The sequence below is a fragment of the Leucoraja erinacea genome, chromosome 19, assembly GCF_028641065.1.
Source record: "Leucoraja erinacea ecotype New England chromosome 19, Leri_hhj_1, whole genome shotgun sequence".
NCBI lineage: Eukaryota > Metazoa > Chordata > Chondrichthyes > Rajiformes > Rajidae > Leucoraja > Leucoraja erinaceus.
Window position 1 is genome coordinate 15,916,593 of NC_073395.1, and position 19,306 is coordinate 15,935,898.

The 19,306-nt window shown below is 44.2% G+C and overlaps 1 protein-coding gene across 1 annotated transcript in view; it reads right to left on the bottom strand.

The window, feature by feature from the left end:
• Positions 1-19,306, bottom strand: part of nwd1 (NACHT and WD repeat domain containing 1) — a 50,509-nt gene that overhangs the window by 4,616 nt on the left and 26,587 nt on the right. The window contains exons 14-17 of the mRNA XM_055650385.1: positions 17,211-17,301; positions 12,295-12,449; positions 9,309-9,585; positions 7,009-7,562 (exon numbers count right to left, since the gene is read on the bottom strand). Coding sequence (XP_055506360.1) covers positions 7,009-7,562; positions 9,309-9,585; positions 12,295-12,449; positions 17,211-17,301 — 1,077 coding nt within the window. The remainder of the gene's footprint in view (positions 1-7,008; positions 7,563-9,308; positions 9,586-12,294; positions 12,450-17,210; positions 17,302-19,306) is intronic.

Below are 19,306 nucleotides of genomic sequence, written 5' to 3' on the forward strand. Positions count from 1 at the left end.
AAGTTAGTTGACAATTGTCCTAGGTTTTTGCTATCTTTCCATTTTATCGTAAGATTATACAAAACCTTTCTCGTGAGTAGGGTTTTTTGAGAATGTCTGAGCAAGCACTTCTGATGTCCCTAGATGCCTCTGTCTAAACTTTTTAAGGTCGGGAAACCTGTTCCATATTTGGTGCAACTTCCTGTCCCTTATCAACACTCTTCCATTAGTCAAGTCAAGTCGAGTTTTATTTGTCACTTGCACATAAAGTGGTACAATAAAAAAAGAACGCAAAATACACAATAAAAATTTAACACAAACATCCACCACAGCATTCATCACCTGTGGTGGAAGGCACAAAATTTGGTCAGTCCTCCTCCATTTCCCCCCGTGGTTGGGACCTCAACCCTCCGCAGTTGCCGCTGCGGGTGTCCACATGTTCAGACAAGGTAAGTCCAGGTAAGTCCTGAATCGGTGCCTCCCCACCGGAGACCGCGGCTTCAAGTTGGTGTAGGCCTCAGGCCGGCAGTCGAAGATCTAAAGTCCCCGCCGCGCCACAGCAAGAAGCACCGCAGACCGCAGGGCCGGTGATCGGAGCTCCTCTCCAGGGATCCCCGGCGAGACACCTCGCTCCGGATGGTAAGTCCCCGCGCGTCCGCTGTAGAAGTAGGCCGCGGGCCGGCGGTCGGAGCTCTTCTCTCCCCGGGTCCCCAACAAGGGATCCCAGGCCCATTACGCCGCCAGCTGGAGCTCCGTAGACCGCGGCTTCAGGCTGCCGTGGGCCAGTGAACGGAGCGTTCCCCTCCGGCGAGGGCTCGCCCGCTCCGCGACTAAAGCATCCTCGCTGCACCTACTGCTGAAGCCCCGGGCGTTTCTCCGGGAAAGGCCTCACCGATCCTCTATGTTAGGCCACGGGGGAGGCGACATGGAAAAAGTCGCCTCACCGTGGAGGAGGCGACCAAAACGGTTTCCACACCACCCCCCACACATGACACACCGAGAAACATTAAAAACATACATTAAGACACTAAAAAAATTAACAGAAAAACAAACACGCTGCTGATGTTTGGTGTTTTTGTGTTGGTGGATGCTCCTTTTTCCATAACATGCATCTAGAATTAGTACATGGCTGGAGAAGACATTATTTCTTGTGAACAGAGTCCCTTCCTTTTGAAACTAAGGTGATTTTTAAAACATCTCTTACTTTGAACTTCACATCCCTGTGTTTTAAAAGCAAACAGACAATTTTTAATGGAGACCCAAGGAACTGCAGATACTAGAATCTTGAGCAAAATACAAAGTGCTGGAGGAATTCAACGGGTCAGGAGGCATCTGTGGGTGGAATGGACAGGCAATGTTTTGGGTCAGAACCCTTCTTCACATTAATTGTAGTAGAGGGAGAGAAAGTCAGGAAATAGAGGTGGGATTGAGACAATGCCTGGCAAGTGGATCGTGACAGGGTTTGATTGGCAGATGGGTGAAGTGACAAACGTTAGAGATGAAAAAGGGGACAAAAGGGTGTCACATAAGGGGTAAAAAGAGGAATGAAATCTAAAGCCAGAGGAAGGGATATAGGTGGATACATGGCACAGGGGATAGAGGAAAGAGGGAGATAATCCGGTCGAATACCAAATTCTTCCATTTTATATAATAACCCCAATAATATACATCCCAGGAGGCATGTATCCTGTTCCTCCCACCCCACCCTGGTGTACACCCATTTCTTGCACTCTCCCCTCCACAATCACCATGCTCCTTTCCCTTCCTTCGCACACTCAGTTCCCACCCCCGAGTTCCTCGTTCCCCTTTCACCTACACTCTTTCCCTTTCCTTTCATCCCCTTCCACCAAGCCCCAGCCTCTGGTTTTACATTTCAATCCTCCTCTATCCAACACTCTTTTGCCTCCTTGTCATCTCTGAACTTTGTCACTTACTCCACCCATCTGCCAATCAAACATCTCTCGCCCCTAACCAACTATCACTTACCAGGCTTTGTCCCCTCCCCCCCCACACCACTACAAGCATCTGAATAAGGGCCCCAACCAGAAACATAATTTGTCCATTCCCTCCATGGATGATGTCTATCCCGCTGAGTTCCTCCAACACTTTATGTTTCAACTAGTTTTTTTGCTTGTCTTTCTTTTCAAGAAATGTTCATGATCTAATGCTTCTTCTTGAATCTACAACTATTTCATTACAATATTCTTGAGCAATTCTATAAGGGGTTGCAGCTTTAAAATGACGATTAGTGATCACAACCTCATTATTACATACGCTCCATTGCTTCCTCTTTTTTTGAAGAAAACAAACTTATTTAACAGATTTATCAATTTGATCAAATCACCGGTTTCTACAGAGTGATCTCTGATGAGCTGTTGCTGTTAACGTAGCTGAGGTCCTCAATGCATTGAGCCCTGTTGGGATATCAGGCTTACCTGAACTCACTAATATCATCTCTTGAACTTTATGTTACTCCTTATCTGTCTGACAAGAACCTTGACACGGAAAACTCTATGTCTCCCACTGAACACATTCTGCACCTTACCACACGAGAGATTAAGAAACCGCAGTGTCACGTACATCACACCCACATTAGTACCATGGAAACATACAGCACAGGCACTGGCATTTCCAGCCCACCTTGTCCATGCCGACCATGATACTTATTTACTCTGATCTCATTTGTCCACATTAGGCCCAAATTGCTCTAAGGTTCATTACAACTCATAATCTTTAAAAAAAAATTAAAATCACGTTCCAACAGTCCATGACTCTCACACACCAGTCACTGGAATTTTTCGTTTCAATGTTCTCCCCAGTACTAGGTAAAAGATCAGTCTGTTTTCCCATTGCGGCTTGAGCACATGTGAGGTCTTGTACACATGTATGCACTTATACACATGTGCATCGGGCACATACACATGTGCATACATGCTCAAGCATACACTCCTTTGCATGTAGACATAGACATAGCCACACATGCATGCATATCGATTAATGCACACATGTACCTGTGCATGCGCACACGGAGACACCTACATGACACACATACAGTCATTGCATACATTAACACACCCCCACGGATAAATAGATGTGCATATGCACACAGGAGCACACTGCACCCACACATGTATACTCATGCACATATAGACATGCAGGTGTGTACATATAGACACATGCATTCAAACACACAAGCAAATGCACACACTTACAAACACACACACTTACGCACACACAAACAGGTCCCAAAGTGATACAACACAGGTTCAACCAGTCTATATCAGCTGTTTAAAAGAACAATTGCATTGCTCTGCTCTTTCCTTGCATCCTCTGTGATTGTTTTCCCGGTTGGTGGTTGTCCAATTGGTTTTTGAATCTGATTATTAATTCCAACAATATTAGTCTTTTAAGAATGAACTTCAGATTATTCTAAAGTGGTGGGTAGTGTAGCATTATCTTGGTCAATGTCTGACTCACTGTAGTTTAGTTTAGTTTATTGTCATGTGTACCGAGGTACAGTGAGAAGTTTTTTGTTGAGTGTTATCCAGTCAGCAGTAAGACTATACATGTTTACAGTCCAGCCGTCCACAGTCTACTGATACAGAATAAAGGGCATAACGTTTAGTACAAGTCCAGTAAAGTCCACCTAAAGATGGTCCAAGGGTCTCCAATGAGGTAGATGGTAGGTCTCTAGATGGTGATAGAATTGTTCAGATGCCTGATAATGGCTGGAAAGAAAGTGTCCCTGCATCTGGAGGTATGCTTTTTCACACTTCTGTACCTCTTGCCTGATGGGGGAGGGATGATGAGAGAATGTCCAGGGTGAGACTCGTTCTTGATTATGCTGGTGGCCTTGCCAAGGCAGTGTGAAGTGTAGATGGAGTTAATGGAAGAGAGGTTGGTTTGAGATGGTCTGAGCTGCATCCATAATTCTCTACAATTTCTTAGGGTCTTGGATGGAGTTGTTCCCAAACCATGCTGTGATGCATCCCGATAAAATGCTTTTTCCGGCGCATCTTTGGAAGTTGGAGAGAGTTGTTGGGGACTTCCAAAGCCTTCTAAGGAAGTTGAGGTGTTGGTGTGCTTTCTTGGCCATTGCTTCGATATGGCTGGTCCAGGACAAGTTGCTGGTGATATTTACTCCTAGGAACTTGAAGATTTAAACCCTCTTATTCTGAAGTTAATCACAATCTATTTTGTCTTGTTGACAGTGAGCGAAAGGTTGTTGTCTTGGCCACAGGTTGCAAGGTTCTCAATCTGCTTCCTGTCAGTCTCGTCGTTATTTGATATCCAGCCCACTATAGTGGTATTCTCTGCAAATTTGTAAATTGAGTTGGGTTTGGATATGGCTGCACAGCCAGGGGGGTGTGTACGGAGTAAAGAATCCGTGTGGGGCACCAGTGTTAATGTATGCGGGATAGTTTCTAAACCAACATGTAGAGGAACCAACGATAGAGCAGGCTATTATAGATTGGGTATTGAGTAATGAGGAAGGGTTAGTTAGCAGTCTTGTTGTGCGTGGCCCCTTGGGCAAGAATGACCATAATATGGTTGAGTTCTTCATTAGGATGGAGATTGTTAATTCAGAAACAAGGGTCCTAAACTTAAAGAAAGGTAACTTTGAGGGTATGAGACGTGAATTGGCCAAGTTAGACTGGCAATTGATTCTTAATGTGTTGACGGTGGATATGCAATGGAAGGCATTTAAAGACTGCATGGATGAACTACAACAATTGTTCATACCAGTTTGGCAAAAAAATAAATCAGGGAAGGTAGTGCATTTGTGGATAACAAGGGAAATCAGGGATAGTATCAAAACAAAAGATGAAGCATACAAATTAGCCAGAAAAAGCAGCCTACCAGAGGACTGGGAGAAATTCAGAGACCAGCAGAGGAGGACAAAGGGCTTAATTAGGAAAGGAAAATAGATTATGAAAGAAAACTGGCAGGGAACATAAAAACTGACTGCAAAAGTTTTTATAGAAATGTGAGGAGAAAAAGATTAGTTAAAACAAATGTAGGTCCCTTGCAGTCAGAAACGGGTGAATTGATCACGGGGAACAAGGACATGGCAGACCAATTGAATAACTACTTTGGTTCTGTCTTCACTAAGGAAGACATAAAAAATCTGCCGGAAATAGCAGGGGACCGGGGGTCAAATGAGATGGAGGAACTGAGTGAAATCCAGGTTAGCCGGGAAGTGGTGTTAGGTAAATTGAATGGATTAAAGGCCAATAAATCCCCAGGGCCAGATAGGCTGCATCCCAGAGTACTTAAGGAAGTAGCCCCAGAAATAGTGGATGCATTAGTGATAATTTTTCAAAACTCTTTAGATTCTGGAGTAGTTCCTGAGGATTGGAGGGTAGCTAATGTAACCCCACTTTTTAAAAAGGGAGGGAGAGAGAAAACGGGGAATTACAGACCAGTTAGTCTAACGTCAGTAGTGGGGAAACTGCTAGAATCAGTTATTAAAGATGGGATAGCAGCACATTTGGAAAGTGGTGAAATCATTGGACAAAGTCAGCATGGATTTATGAAAGGTAAATCATGTCTGACGAATCTTATAGAATTTTTCGAGGATGTAACTAGTAGAGTGGATAAGGGAGAACCAGTGGATGTGTTATATCTGGACTTTCAGAAGGCTTTCGACAAGGTCCCACATAAGAGATTAGTATACAAACTTAAAGCACACGGTATTGGGGGTTCAGTATTGATGTGGATAGAGAACTGGCTGGCAGACAGGAAGCAAAGAGTAGGAGTAAACAGGTCCTTTTCAGAATGGCAGGCAGTGACTAGTGGGGTACCGCAAGGCTCAGTGCTGGGACCCCAGCTATTTACGATATATATTAATGATTTGGACGAGGGAATTGAATGCAACATCTCCAAGTTTGCGGATGACACGAAGCTGGGGTGCAGTGTTAGCTGTGAGGAGGATGCTAGGAGGCTGCAAGGTGACTTGGATAGGCTGGGTGAGTGGGCAAATGCATGGCAGATGCAGTATAATGTGGATAAATGTGAGGTTATCCACTTTGGTGGCAAAAACAGGAAAGTAGACTATTATCTAAATGGTGGCCGATTAGGAAAAGGGGAGATGCAACGAGACCTGGGTGTCATGGTACACCAGTTATTAAAAGTAGGCATGCAGGTGCAGCAGGCAGTGAAGAAGGCGAATGGTATGTTAGCATTCATAGCAAAAGGATTTGAGCATAGGAGCAGAGAGGTTCTACTGCAGTTGTACAGGGTCTTGGTGAGACCACACCTGGAGTATTGCGTACAGTTTTGGTATCCTAATCTGAGGAAAGACATTCTTGCCATAGAGGGAGTACAGAGAAGTTTCACCAGACTGTTTCCTGGGATGTCAGGACTTTCATATGAAGAAAGACTGGATAGACTTGGTTTGTACTCGCTAGAATTTAGAAGATTGAGGGGGGATCTTATAGAAACTTACAAAATTCTTAAGGGGTTGGACAGGTTAGATGCAGGAAGATTGTTCCCGATGTTGGGGAAGTCCAGAACAAGGGGTCACAGTTTAAGGATAAGGGGGAAATCTTTTAGGACCGAGATGAGGAAAACATTTTTCACACAGAGAATGGTGAATCTCTGGAATTCTCTGCCACAGAAGGTACTTGGGGCCAGTTCATTGGCTATATTTAAGAGGGAGTTAGATGTGGCCCTTGTGGCTAAAGGGATCAGGGGGTATGGAGAGAAGGCAGGTACAGGATACTGTGTGGGATGATCAGCCATGATCATATTGAATAGCGGTGCAGGCTCGAAGGGCCGAATGGCCTACTCCTGCACCTATTTTCTATGTTTCTATGTTTCTATGTTTCTATGTTAAGGATTATCGTAGAGGACAATTTTTCAACTATCCTCACTTGTTACATGTTATTGAAATGCTGGTGCTTGTATTCTTTTCACAGAGAGGATGCCTGGGTGCTTGTATGGGTCGTTAGATGAGTAAGGGCATGTATGATAGGCTGAATGGCCTCTCCCCAATGTGTGGTTAGTGAGGGGACTGCTGCTCCTCACCTTGTAGGACATCTCGTGTTGCCAGTGCCGCCTGGACAGGTTCCACAGCCTCTGGACGGGCCCCTGGCATCCGCTGAACACATACAGCTCGTTGTGGCTGGTCTCCAGGCAGGTGATCCGGCTGTCGTGAGGTTCCAGGACAATGGGCGTCGAGCACCGGGCGGTGTGGAGCAGCAGCTTCCCGGTGTCGGTACCGAGCAACAGGCTGCTGTCCGACAGGATCACGACGCTGGAGGCGACCGAGCCGGGGGGGCTAGCAACGGTTAGCAGCAACTCGCCCAGCAGCGGCCCAGCCTCGGCCAGGCCCAGCGCATACACCGACACCAGGCCGCTGCCGCCGGCCGTCGCCAGCCTCTCCTCGCCGCTGCTGAGGGCGGCGCAGCGGACGGCGCCGCAGGGCCCGGGCGGGGGTCGGCGCTCCAGCTCCCGCAATGTCCTGGTGCAGAAAACGGCCAGACAGCCCGAGGCCAGCCCGCAGATCAGCGCCTTCCTCCGCTGTGCCACCGCCAGGCAGCAGAGCTCGGTGTCCAGGCCCACGCTGCCGAGTGCCACACCTGCGGCGAGAGGGCCCAGAGTTAGTCACCGGATCCACAGCCCGGCCCATGTTACCGCGACCCCCAGCCCATGTTACATGTGCATTTGTTATAGAAGCAGAATTAGGCCATTCAGCCCATCAAGTCTATTCCACCATTCATCCATGGCTGATCTATCTTTCCCTCGCAACCCCCATTCTCCCCATAACCCCTGACATCCCTGCTAATCAAGAATCTACCTATCTCTGCCTTAAAAATATCCATTGACTTGGCCTCCACAGCCTTCTGTAGCGATGAATTCCACTTTCATTACTGTGGCCCACGACCCCCAGCGGGGTGGGAAAGCCAGGGTAGGAATAATACCTCCTCAGGATGTTATTCCCTCACCTATCACCATCAACAGAGAGAGGAACCTTCCCCCTTCCACCATTGCCTACAGTTTCTGTCTGTACCCCCTCAAAATGCATCCAGCATTCTCCCTCTCATTCAAGGTTTCAAGGTCAGTTTATTGTCACATGTGCCAATTAAGATACAGTGAAATTCGATTTACTATTCTTCTCTGTTCCAAGGAGAACAACTACAGCTTGTCCAGTTTGTACACATAAATTCACTCATCCCTGGAATAATTTTAGTAAATCTGTGTTGCACCCTCTCTAGAGCCTCCGCACTTTCTAAAGTGTGGTGTCCAGGCTTGGCACAATATTCCTGTTGTGATGTTACAACAATCAGGACTTTCTTCCTCTTGCACTCTATTGCGAGCTCGGAGGGATATGGGGATTTTGTGCACCTATCTCCGAAAGCTAACATGCAAGCAATGAGCAATGGTTGCAAGAGAGTTTAAGTCCATTGTGCAAAGAGATTTTACTAAAATTATATAGGGCCCTGGTGAGACCATACCAGAATGTGACATACAGTTCTGTCTCACCCCGTCTAAGGAAGGGTGAATCTGTGATACAGCTCCAGAGACCACGATTCATTCCTAACCTCCAGTGCTGAATGTGAAATACGGAAATTTTCTTTATGTGACTATGTGGGGTTTCTCCCACAACCCAACATCATGCAGGTTGGTCATCTATATTACACCTAGTTTTAGGTGAATTATAGAATCTATGGGGGAGTTGTTGGGGAATATTAAGTGGGATGAGTTTAAATGGGTGCTCGATGGTATTACTTGTAACAGAGAGGTACAGATGGAATCCTGGGATGAGCAGATTTTTCAACTGACCAGAGATGAAGCTGACTGGGCCTGTTCTCTCCAACATTTAGAAGGATGAGAGATGTTTGCATTGGAACACAGAAAAAATGTTACGGTGCTTGACACAAGAGGATGACATCTCTGGCTGAGAGTCCAGAACTGGGGACCACAGTTTCAAATTAAAGGGTAGAAATTCTGAATTGAGATCAAAGGGAATTTCTTCACCCAGGATAGTCAATGTCTGGAATTCTATCCCGAGGGAAGTTGTGGAGGCTTAGTCACTCAATATGTTTAAGAAAGAGATCAATTTGTTTTTGGACCGTCAGGTAATTGAGGGGTTAATGTGCATTGAATGAAATTAACACTGATGTAAACAATTAACTATAATCTTACAGTGTAGAAGGCACAAATGGTGAATGCCACGTTCAAGAGGTTTGTTGGATGAGTTATCTAATTAGATGCTTTCCTGATTCACATCCACCTCAGGGTGCCCTATGTAAACCTTACATCTTTGCCTTTCTTCCTGTTTATGTTTAATGATGACAAGTAACCCAAGCAGCCTAAGGCATCACCTTCTTCAGCATTCCAAATGACTACTTTGTTCGACTCCCCTGTTTTCGGGAAGCACACCGAGTTGCCTTCCCGTGTCAAGCCAGTGATCGTACTGCGGTTATGGAACGGCGTAACTGCGGTGTGCTGCCGATCGTAACTCAGGTTCCAGATTTTAAGGTAGTAAGCACTGCGTGATGCTGATATTAAGGTGTTCCCAGATAGTGACAGAGAGGTAAGGGGAACTCCCATTCCTTCCATCGAGTCCACCAGCTTGACATTGGGTGACAAGCTCCACACCTATGAAGAAAGAATGAACAAGGATGAATTGCACAGTTTATAAGCTGCAGGTTCCAGGAAACTTCTTGATTATGCTTAATGTACATGGCACTAAACATGGTTATGTCACTAGATCAGGAATCTCGAGACACAGATTAATGATCCAGAGACGTGAGATTAGGTCTCAAGACAAATTCGTTAATTTGGAATAAAAAGATTCTCCTAGTACTGGTGCTATCGAACAGTTGTTAAAAACTCATTTGATTCAGTAACATCCGTGAGGTATAAACCATATGTGACTCGTCCAATAACAAAGTGGTTGAGTCAGAATTGCTACCTGAACTGATATAGCAACCCAATCAATAACATTAGATCATGGCATCAGAGTATTATAATGGAACCTTGTTAACATCTACCAACTGTCAGATACAAATTTCTGACTGTGACACTTCTTCACAAACATTTGGAAACATGCCTAGGTTGGCTGTTCCACAAACTATACAAGAGACATCCTGGCATAATCATGCTCACAAAATCAACATTGACCCAATTTGCCAGGCTCCTCCAGCATCAGACCTGGGTGTGGCCTTTGTCCCAGTAGGATGGAACCACCATCGGTGGAAGTGCAGTGTTATCTAGGCAGTAGTGGCAAATGGATGATCCCACCTGAGGAATCTGCCTTTACATAAGCCAGTCTGCAAACAATTCAAGTCTAAATCCAGATCCTGTGTAGCACCATGGAATGAGGTTAAGCTCAGCAGGGAAACAACTTGCTGATTCCCACCCACTGTCTTCCCCCAAATGATGAATCAACTTTCCTCTGTGTTTATCAACACATGGAAGGAGCTTTGAAATGATCAAGGGGACAGGATGTCCTCTGGGTGGGTATTTTGCATCTCTATCTGCCAGAAGCGATTGGTAGCACGACCATGGTACAAGATGACTCAGCCTTGAAGGTAGAGCTACCACTGAGAACTGCGGTAGGTGGTGAGTAGATTAAGATGCTTAAACTTATCTTCATTACTCTGCCAACTGGACATGAATCGGTTGATGACAGCAGTTACAGAAATGGCCATTGCACAGTCCAAACCATGGATATGTACCATCATACCATTATGCATTAAGGGACAGATGCCTGAACAGATCTGACAACTCGAAACTGGACTTCAATGAGCCACCATAGAAATTTGCATCACCTCCATCTCCAGCATATCCTAATGTTTACTGATGGACCCAAGACATGGGAACAGTCTTCGTTCAAAGAGGTGGGCAAAAAGGCATGCTGTAAGTGGGCATACCTAAAATTAGGGTATCATCTGATGATGATGAGAGCATGGGAAAGAGTTAAGTGACTCCCCGATCAATAACGAGAATAATCCCAGGAATGATTGGGTTAACATAACATGAACATTTGATGGGACTGGACCTGTGCTTACTGGAGTTTAGAAGGATGAAGCTTACTGAATAATAAAAGGCCTAGATAAAATGGTTGTGGAGAGGATGTTTCCACTAGTGGTAGAGTATAAGACCAGAGGCCATAGCCTCAGAATAAAAGGATGAATCTTTAGAAAAGAGATGAGGAGGAATTTATTCAGATAGAGGATGATGAATCTGTGAAATTCATTGCTACAGAAGACTGTGGAGGCCGTCAATGGATATTCTTCAGGCAGATTGATAGATTCTTGGTTAGTATGGGTGTCAGGGGTTATGGGGTTGAGAGGTTGGGAGGGAAAGATAGATCAGCCATGATTGAATGGCAGAGTAGACTTGATGAACCAAATGGCCTAATTCTGCTCCTATAACATGAACATGAATGAAATTGGTTAAAGCAATTAAATCCTGGCACAATCTGATTGATGATGGAGCCCTAAGTGGCAAACAGGAGGAAGAGGCTGTTCACATGCTGGTCTCCCCTTCCCTGCATAAACCTGCATATGAGTGCAAAACGTGAGGGGAAGTCGTCTGCCACGTTCGTCAACTAGAAGTATCAAATTAACAATCCCACTTGAGATCCCCTTGACACCGCCAGTCTGCAGACAATTCAAGTCACTCTACATCCTTGTGCAGATTAATCCAATCGAGCACTCACTCGGATATAACAAGTCAATATACACAGGGTTACCTTTTATTTATTATCATTGGTAGAATGTTCAGTTTGCTGGCAAGGTCAGAATTAACTTCTCCATTTATAGTTTTCCTATTGTGAGAAGAGACTATCAGCAGGTACTTGTGGTGGGCAGGGAGATATTGAGGAAGAACGCCTCTGGCTTTAGGGGATTGCAGGAAGGACAAAGGAGATTTATGGATTATGAACCTCAACAGGTCTGATGACGATTCACTTACAGAGCATCCCTGCATTACCAGCTGTTCAGGACAGACATACATCTTTACAGAATTCATCAATCACTATCCAAAAAATTGAGATACAGAATAAAATTCAATCTCATGGAATTTGTAAATAATAGTAAATAAATTAGTCCGTTTTGTCAACGTGTTTCTTGATGTGTAAATAAAGTCATATAGTGTGGAAACAACTTGCCAATGCCAACCAACATGTCCCATCTACACCAGTCCCACCTGCCTGTGTTTGTTCCGTATCCCTCTAAACCAATCCTATCCATGTACCTGTCTAAATTATGGAAAATCATGATAGAGACCTTTTTTCAGGAATACAACCCTCCTTCCCCTCCCCATCCTATAATGCGGGAATTGCCTGTAATTCTGATTTACCCGAATAGTCTCGTCTGCGGACCCTGTGACCAGCAAGCTCTCATCTCTGCTGATTATACCCGTGTGAACCTTGTCACCGTGCTCCAAGTCCACTGCCGAGGCTTTCTGAATCGTACTGGCATCCAGCGTGAAAACCCGAGCATACTTCCCAAACCCTGTAATTAAAATATTATCCTATTAGAATATTACAGATGCATGTTTCACTCCCCAGTAGCATCTTTATAGTTTAGAGATACAGCGCGGAAACAGGCCCTTCAGCCCACCGAGTCCGCGCCTACACACACTAGGGTCAATTTACAATTTTACCAAGCTGATTAACTTACAAACCTGTACCTCTTTGGAGTGTGGGACGAAGTGGGAGCACCCGGAGAAAACCCACGTAGGTCACGGTGAGAACGTACAAACTCCATGCAGACAGCACCCATAATCAGGGTCGAAACCGGGTCTCTGGCGCTTTAAGGCAGCAACTCTACCACTGCGCTACCATGCTGCATATGTTTCTAGTTTGTGTTGAGAACACACCTGTACTGTGTTCACTACTATATTTTAGGGAGCATTAAGGTAAATGGGTTCTCATCCAGGAGAGTTCAAGGTAATTCCTATCCCACTGGAAGAGGCCACTCTCACCTGATTCTATTCCATTTTATTCAGTCATATCACAAAATTGGCTCTTTTTCCCTTTTAGTTCTGGCATCCTCCAAAGACCATCTTTGGGCCACCTCAATCTCTTATCCATATTAGTGTTTTGTAATAGTAAGTAGATGGTTTTGTGGAGACACAAGAGTACTGCAGATGCTGGAATCTTGAGCAAACAAAAACTTGAGGAGGAAGTCAGCGAGTTTTGGGTCGGGACCCTTCTTCAGACGAGGGGAGATAACCATGAGAAGGGGCTGGAGCTGGCAAGTGATAGGTGGATCCAGGAAAGGAGGGGTTGTTTGGCAGGTAAGTCAGGTGAGAAAGGAAAGGATGGGAAACGGTTTAATGAATTACTGTGATGTATCATGTACAAGATGTATCAATGTATCTCTCCCCCTCTGTCTCATTTACTCTACACGCCTCACACTTTCTGTAAAATCTTAGAATCTCTGTGGGAGCAAGTGGCCACGAGCTTATAGCCAGAGTTAGGTTATTCATTAGAAACATCAACACAAATAATCAATGAAATGTCCCCATTGGTCTGTAGATGCTTACAAGCCTAAAGTGTATAGTTTTGAGAGTTTGAGATATGAGGGGTGTGCTAAAGTGTGATGTAATGACTGATCCAAAGCTCATGTGTAGCCTGAGGGAACTGTACTGCAGACTTGACTGAGTGTCCTCTGGTCCTGAGTGCTCCTGTACAGAGGATCCAACATGGAATAATTCCTGGCAAGGTAGTAAGTGGACATGAGTTAGTACGTTGTCTAACTCACATGAGTGAGACAAAGTACACTCAGAAGAGCTGGTTGATAAATACTCAGAATTATCAATTGGTACTAGGTATAATGTTATGCCATCTTATTTTCATTTCCCCTCAAAAAGAAAAAATAATAACCTACAGAAGCTGTAAATCTGAAATAAAATCAGAATGGGTTGGAAGAGTACAGCAGGTCAGGCAGCATCAGTAGAGGTGGGTGAATTATAACAGCGGATAAGGAAACGCCAGGGGTATCAAACAAATACATCGCATGAGAAGATGTGCAGATCCAGCGCAAATGATGATTTAATGTAAATTATTTTTTGTGCAACAAATTATTCAAAGAGTTAATATGCTTCAGAATTGAAAAATCCCCAGGACTTTCTGATGTACACCCCGCAGGTTTAGAAGGTGGCCACGGGGATAGTGGATGGTTTAGTTATTATAGTTCATGGATTCTGGAATGGAGCGTAGCAAATGTGCCCCACTATGTGAGAACCTGTAATAAAGAGTACAATGTAGCAGGTCCTACTGAGGCACGCAGGTATCGAACCCAGCGTTCCGAAGCCGCGGTCACGTGACTCGGGAGGGGCTGCTTGTTTTCACACGGTTTTGCTTTTGCGCGGTTAGTTCAGCGCTTTCCACCGAAGTGGCCAGACGTGTCCAGAGAACCTGTGTACTGAAAACCAAACTTTTGAATAAAGATCCGTTTGAAACTTCAGTTGTCGTTCTTGAGATCGCCAAAACATTATCAATGTACTTTGAGAATGATAACAGGAGCAGGAGCAACATGAAGATAAGGAAAATTATGTTTCACTAACCTGTGAAGCTATTTATAGACATACTTAATAGAGTAAATGAAGAGTCGATAGATGTGATGTAACTATGTTTTCAGAAATGAATGTTGCATTTTGGACAATCCTTTTGAGATGGCACCTCCATTGTTAATACGGTATGTAGACAAATACATGGATAGGACAGGTTTGGAGGGATATGGACCAAACGTGGGCAGGTGGGACGTGCAGCTGGGACATGTTGGCCCGTGTGGGAAAGTTGGGCCGAACGGCCTGTTTCTACACTATTACTCCATGACTTTATTGCTCTCAGGCAATTTGAAAGGAGTTGTATTGTTTAGTGCTCTTGTGCATCATCTGAGGGGCCGTAGTGATGGTCGTGATGATTCTGATAAGATCCATCCAAGAGGTTGTTGAACAAGGTTGGAAGTTGGTCAAATATACAACCACGCACTTAGAGTTGGGTCACAGATGGAATACAGAGTGGGAATGAATGGATTCTTCTCCAGTTGGCAGGTTATGACTGGTGGTACCTCAAGCTTGTATCCCAACTATTTACAATGTGCATTGACGTTCAACTAAGAGTACCAAATGGAACAACATTTTGGGACGGAACCTATCTTCTACTCAGTGGGTTTGACAGGCTAAATGCTCGGAAGATATTTCTCCTGAGATCTTTGGTTTGAACCATTTCTGAAGACTTCTCTAAGGAGATTGCATAGAGATGTGAAGTTGTGCTTTGCTTATGGCTGGCAGGCATCAGTCAAAACAAATCACACAATTATCATTGAAAAGAGGAGACGTCACACAGAAGGTGGTGCAATTTTGAATTCTCTATCTCGAAGATTGGGAGATTCAATCATTGATTGCCTTCAAAGCAATAGAATTATGGATATTAAAAGAATCAAGAAATATCAGGAACGGGCAGGCAAAATGGTGCTAACATAGAAGATCAGCAAGTTCTGAGTGGATGGTGGATCAGCCTTATGGAGCCAAATGCCCCCCTTTCATACCTATTTAAAATCATTGATTTTTCTTCAAAATTTTCATTTCCCTGTTTGTTTCCCATTTATTTCTTTCATTGGGTCTGGTAATTGACGACAAGGGATTCAGAAGTCTAACTAGGTGGCCCTTCCTGGGATATGGCTTCTCAGCTTATTAACTATTAACCACTCATCTCATTACTCTGTTTTCCAGTAACATAGATCAATGCCAAGAAAGTCCAAAGTGCCTGGGACTTTATGCAGCTACAATCCTTGTTCATGCAAGATGATTTTATCAGTCGATTTGGTCTTGGCTACATTTATGAGTGCAGTACCTTATGCTACCAGAAAATGCAACAATCACATAGCAAAGGGTTGAAGCAGGTCACTGTGAAAGGGTGAGCCTCAACCATGAACGCATTTAACATAAGGATGAAAATTTGAACATAGACGTCTTACTAAACAGAAAACCAATGTAGATTTGTGCCACAGACTTCAGACTGAATAAATGCTACTGGGATAGACACAAAATGGTGGAGTAACTCAGCGGGACAGGAAGCATCTCTGGAGAGAAGGAATGGGTGATGTTTCGGGTCGAGGCCCTTCTTCAGACTGAACAGTCACCCATCCCTTCTTTCCAGAGATGCTGCCTGTCCGGCTGAGTTACTGCAGCATTTTGTGTCCATCTTCGGGTTTAAATCAGCATCTGCAATTCCTTCCTAGACATTTCGAACGCTACTGGGAAATACTTTCCAGAAAATGACTTGATAACTCAAATAAAACAAGTAGCTATCAACTCACAAAAAGATATGTGTTAAGATGTAAGATTTCGAACCCTCTCTTGGCATATCAAAGAATCTGTAACCTATGTTGAAACAAAACAGGCATGACTTCCTGTTGAGCATAACATTTTTAATCCCTTTTGAAGCATGTCAACATTATCTAAAGATTAATCAAATTTATCAGTCTTTCTCATCTTGAATTGAAAGCTGTCACTTGCTGTCACTTGGTGAAGGGGTTCAGCTTGAAATAAGTTAGTAGCGCTGGTGTCTCTGCATTTGTAGCAAGGCTGGAGAAGGATTACCATCAGCAGGAAGTCATGTGGCTGATGGGTGACTGAATATACAATATGTGGAGCTGGGCAAAACACAAGAGGTTTGGAGGAGCACTACAATAATAAAACAGACTGGACATTTGCAATGGAGAATGCTATATAGGCTTGTCTCACAACCCGCTGCTTTGGAGTTAAAAGCTGCTTGGAGGAAAGTGCCCGACATGAAGGAGTAGATCAACAGTTTAGTTCAGATAGACACAAAGTGCTGGGGTAACTCAGCGGGACAGGCAGCATCTCTGGATAGAAGCAATGGATGACATTTTGGGTTGAGACCTTACTTCAGTCCAGTCTGAAGAAGAGTCTTGGCCCAAAACGTCATCCACTCCTATCCAGAGATGCTGCCAGTCCCGCTGAGTTACTCCAGCATTTTGTGCCTATATTTGGTGTAAACAGCATCTGGAGTTCCTTCCTACACAGTTCAGTTAGATCAGTTCCGTTTAGTTTATTGCCACGTGCACAGTGAAAAGTTTTTGTCTCATGCTAACAGTCAGCAGAAAGACAATACATGATTACAATTGAGCCATTTACTATGTTTAGATACTGTACATGATAAGGGAATAACTTTTAAGGCAAGGTAATGCCAGCAAAGTCTGATCAAATATACAGCGAAAGCTTCAGCTGAACGTCCTTACCTGCCACCATCCACTTCTCACTTTCTGACGTGATCAGGAAGGTGACCGATAAGTTGACTTCCTCTGTAACGCAAGTTCCATCCAGAGACACCTGTGAGGAGGAAACGTTAAAAAAGGAGGAATGTAATAAATTCAGGAGTGGGCCATTTTGGTCCAGTTTCTTTACCTAATGCTAATATTAACATGTTACTAGTGCTAATATTTTACCTCAGTGCGAACCTTCAGCCCTATCTCCATACCCATTGATTTCCTTAAAATCAAAAATCTATTGACCTCAGTCTTGAATATACTACATGACTGAACTTCAACGTCCCTCATGCCGAGAATTCTGAGGATTCACCACACTGGAGGAAGAGATTTCTCCTCATCTTAATCCTGAATAGCCCACCATTTATATCTGTGTCTGTGACCTTGCTTCCAAGTCACCCAGCCAGGGGAAACAAGATCCTTTCATCTGCACGGCCAATCCTCACAAGAATTTTGTATGTTCAACGGGAACACCTCCCATTTGTCTAAAATCGGAATAAATCTAGTCTGATTATCTCTCCTGAGATGACACTCCTCATCATTCCAGAATGCAATCTGGTGAACCTTTGTTGCATTTCTTCTGAAGCAAGTATGCACTATCCTTGTATGGGAGACCTGTGCACAATATCCTAGGTTTCAGCTCACGAGGACCTCACTAGAAATTTAAATCCAATAAGTATTACATTATTGGATTATTACATTACATTCTTACAATAAAGGTCGACATAATGTGTGTCTTTCTAACTGCATATGCAGCACAATGCTGCAATCTATTCGCTTCATTGTTGACCAATAGTTTAGCCAGAGATCTTTGGTTTGGCCAAAGATTTTTCCAAAGATAAGTGCAGGAGGATGGGATAATTGGTGCACAGGAGACCACATCTGGAGTATTGTGTACAGTTTTGGTCTCCTAATTTGAGGAAGGACATCCTTGTGACTGAGGCAGTGCAGCGTAGGTTCACGAGATTGATCCCTGGGAGGGCGGGACTGTCATATGAGGAAAGATTGAAAAGACTTGGCTTGTATTCACTGGAGTTTAGAAGCATGAGGGGGATCTTATAGAAACATATAAAATTATAAAAGGACTGGACAAGCTAGATGTAGGAAAAATGTTCCCAATGTTGGACGAGTCCAGAACCAGGGGCCACAGTCTTAGAATAAAGGGGAGGCCATTTAAGACTGAGGTGAGAAAAACCTTTTTCACCCAGAGAGTTGTGAATTTGTGGAATTCCCTGCCACAGAGGGCAGTGGAGGCCACATCTCTGGATAGATTTAAGAGAGAGTTAGATAGAGCTCTAGGGGCTAGTGGAATCAAGGGATATGGGGAGAAGGCAGGCACAGGTTATTGATTGGGGACGATCAGCTATGATCACAATGAATGGTGGTGCTGGCTCGAAGGGCTGAATGGCCTCCTCCTGCACCTATTTTCTATGTTTCTATGTTTTTAGGATGAGGGGTGATCTTATAGAGGTATATAAGATCATGAGAACTTTTTTCACACAGAGAGTGGTGAATCTCTGGAACTCTCTGCCACAGAGGGTAGTTGAGGCCAGTTCATTGGCTATATTTAAGAGGGAGTTAGATGTGGCCCTTGTGGCTAAGGGGATCAGGGGGTATGGAGAAGGCAGGTACGGGATACTGAGTTGGATGATCAGCCATGATCATATTGAATGGCGGTGCAGGTTCGAAGGGCCGAATGGCCTACTCCTGCACCTAATTTCTATGTTTCTATGTTTCTATGAGAGAAATAGCAAGGGTATTAAGAGTCTTTGACCCAGAATAGGGGAATCAAGAACTAGAGGACATAGATTTAAGATGAGGAGGGAAGGATTTAACAAGAACCCGAGGGGCAACCTTTTTACACAAAAGGTGGTAGGTATATGGAATATGCTACTGGAGAAAGTAGTTGAGGCAGGTAATATCACAATGTTTAAGAAAAACTGAGACAGGTACATGGATAAGATAAGTTTGGAGGATTATGAACCAAACTCAGACGGTACAGGTGGGACTGGTACAGATGGAGCATATTGGTCAGTGTGGGCCAAAGGGCCCATATCCACGCTCAATGA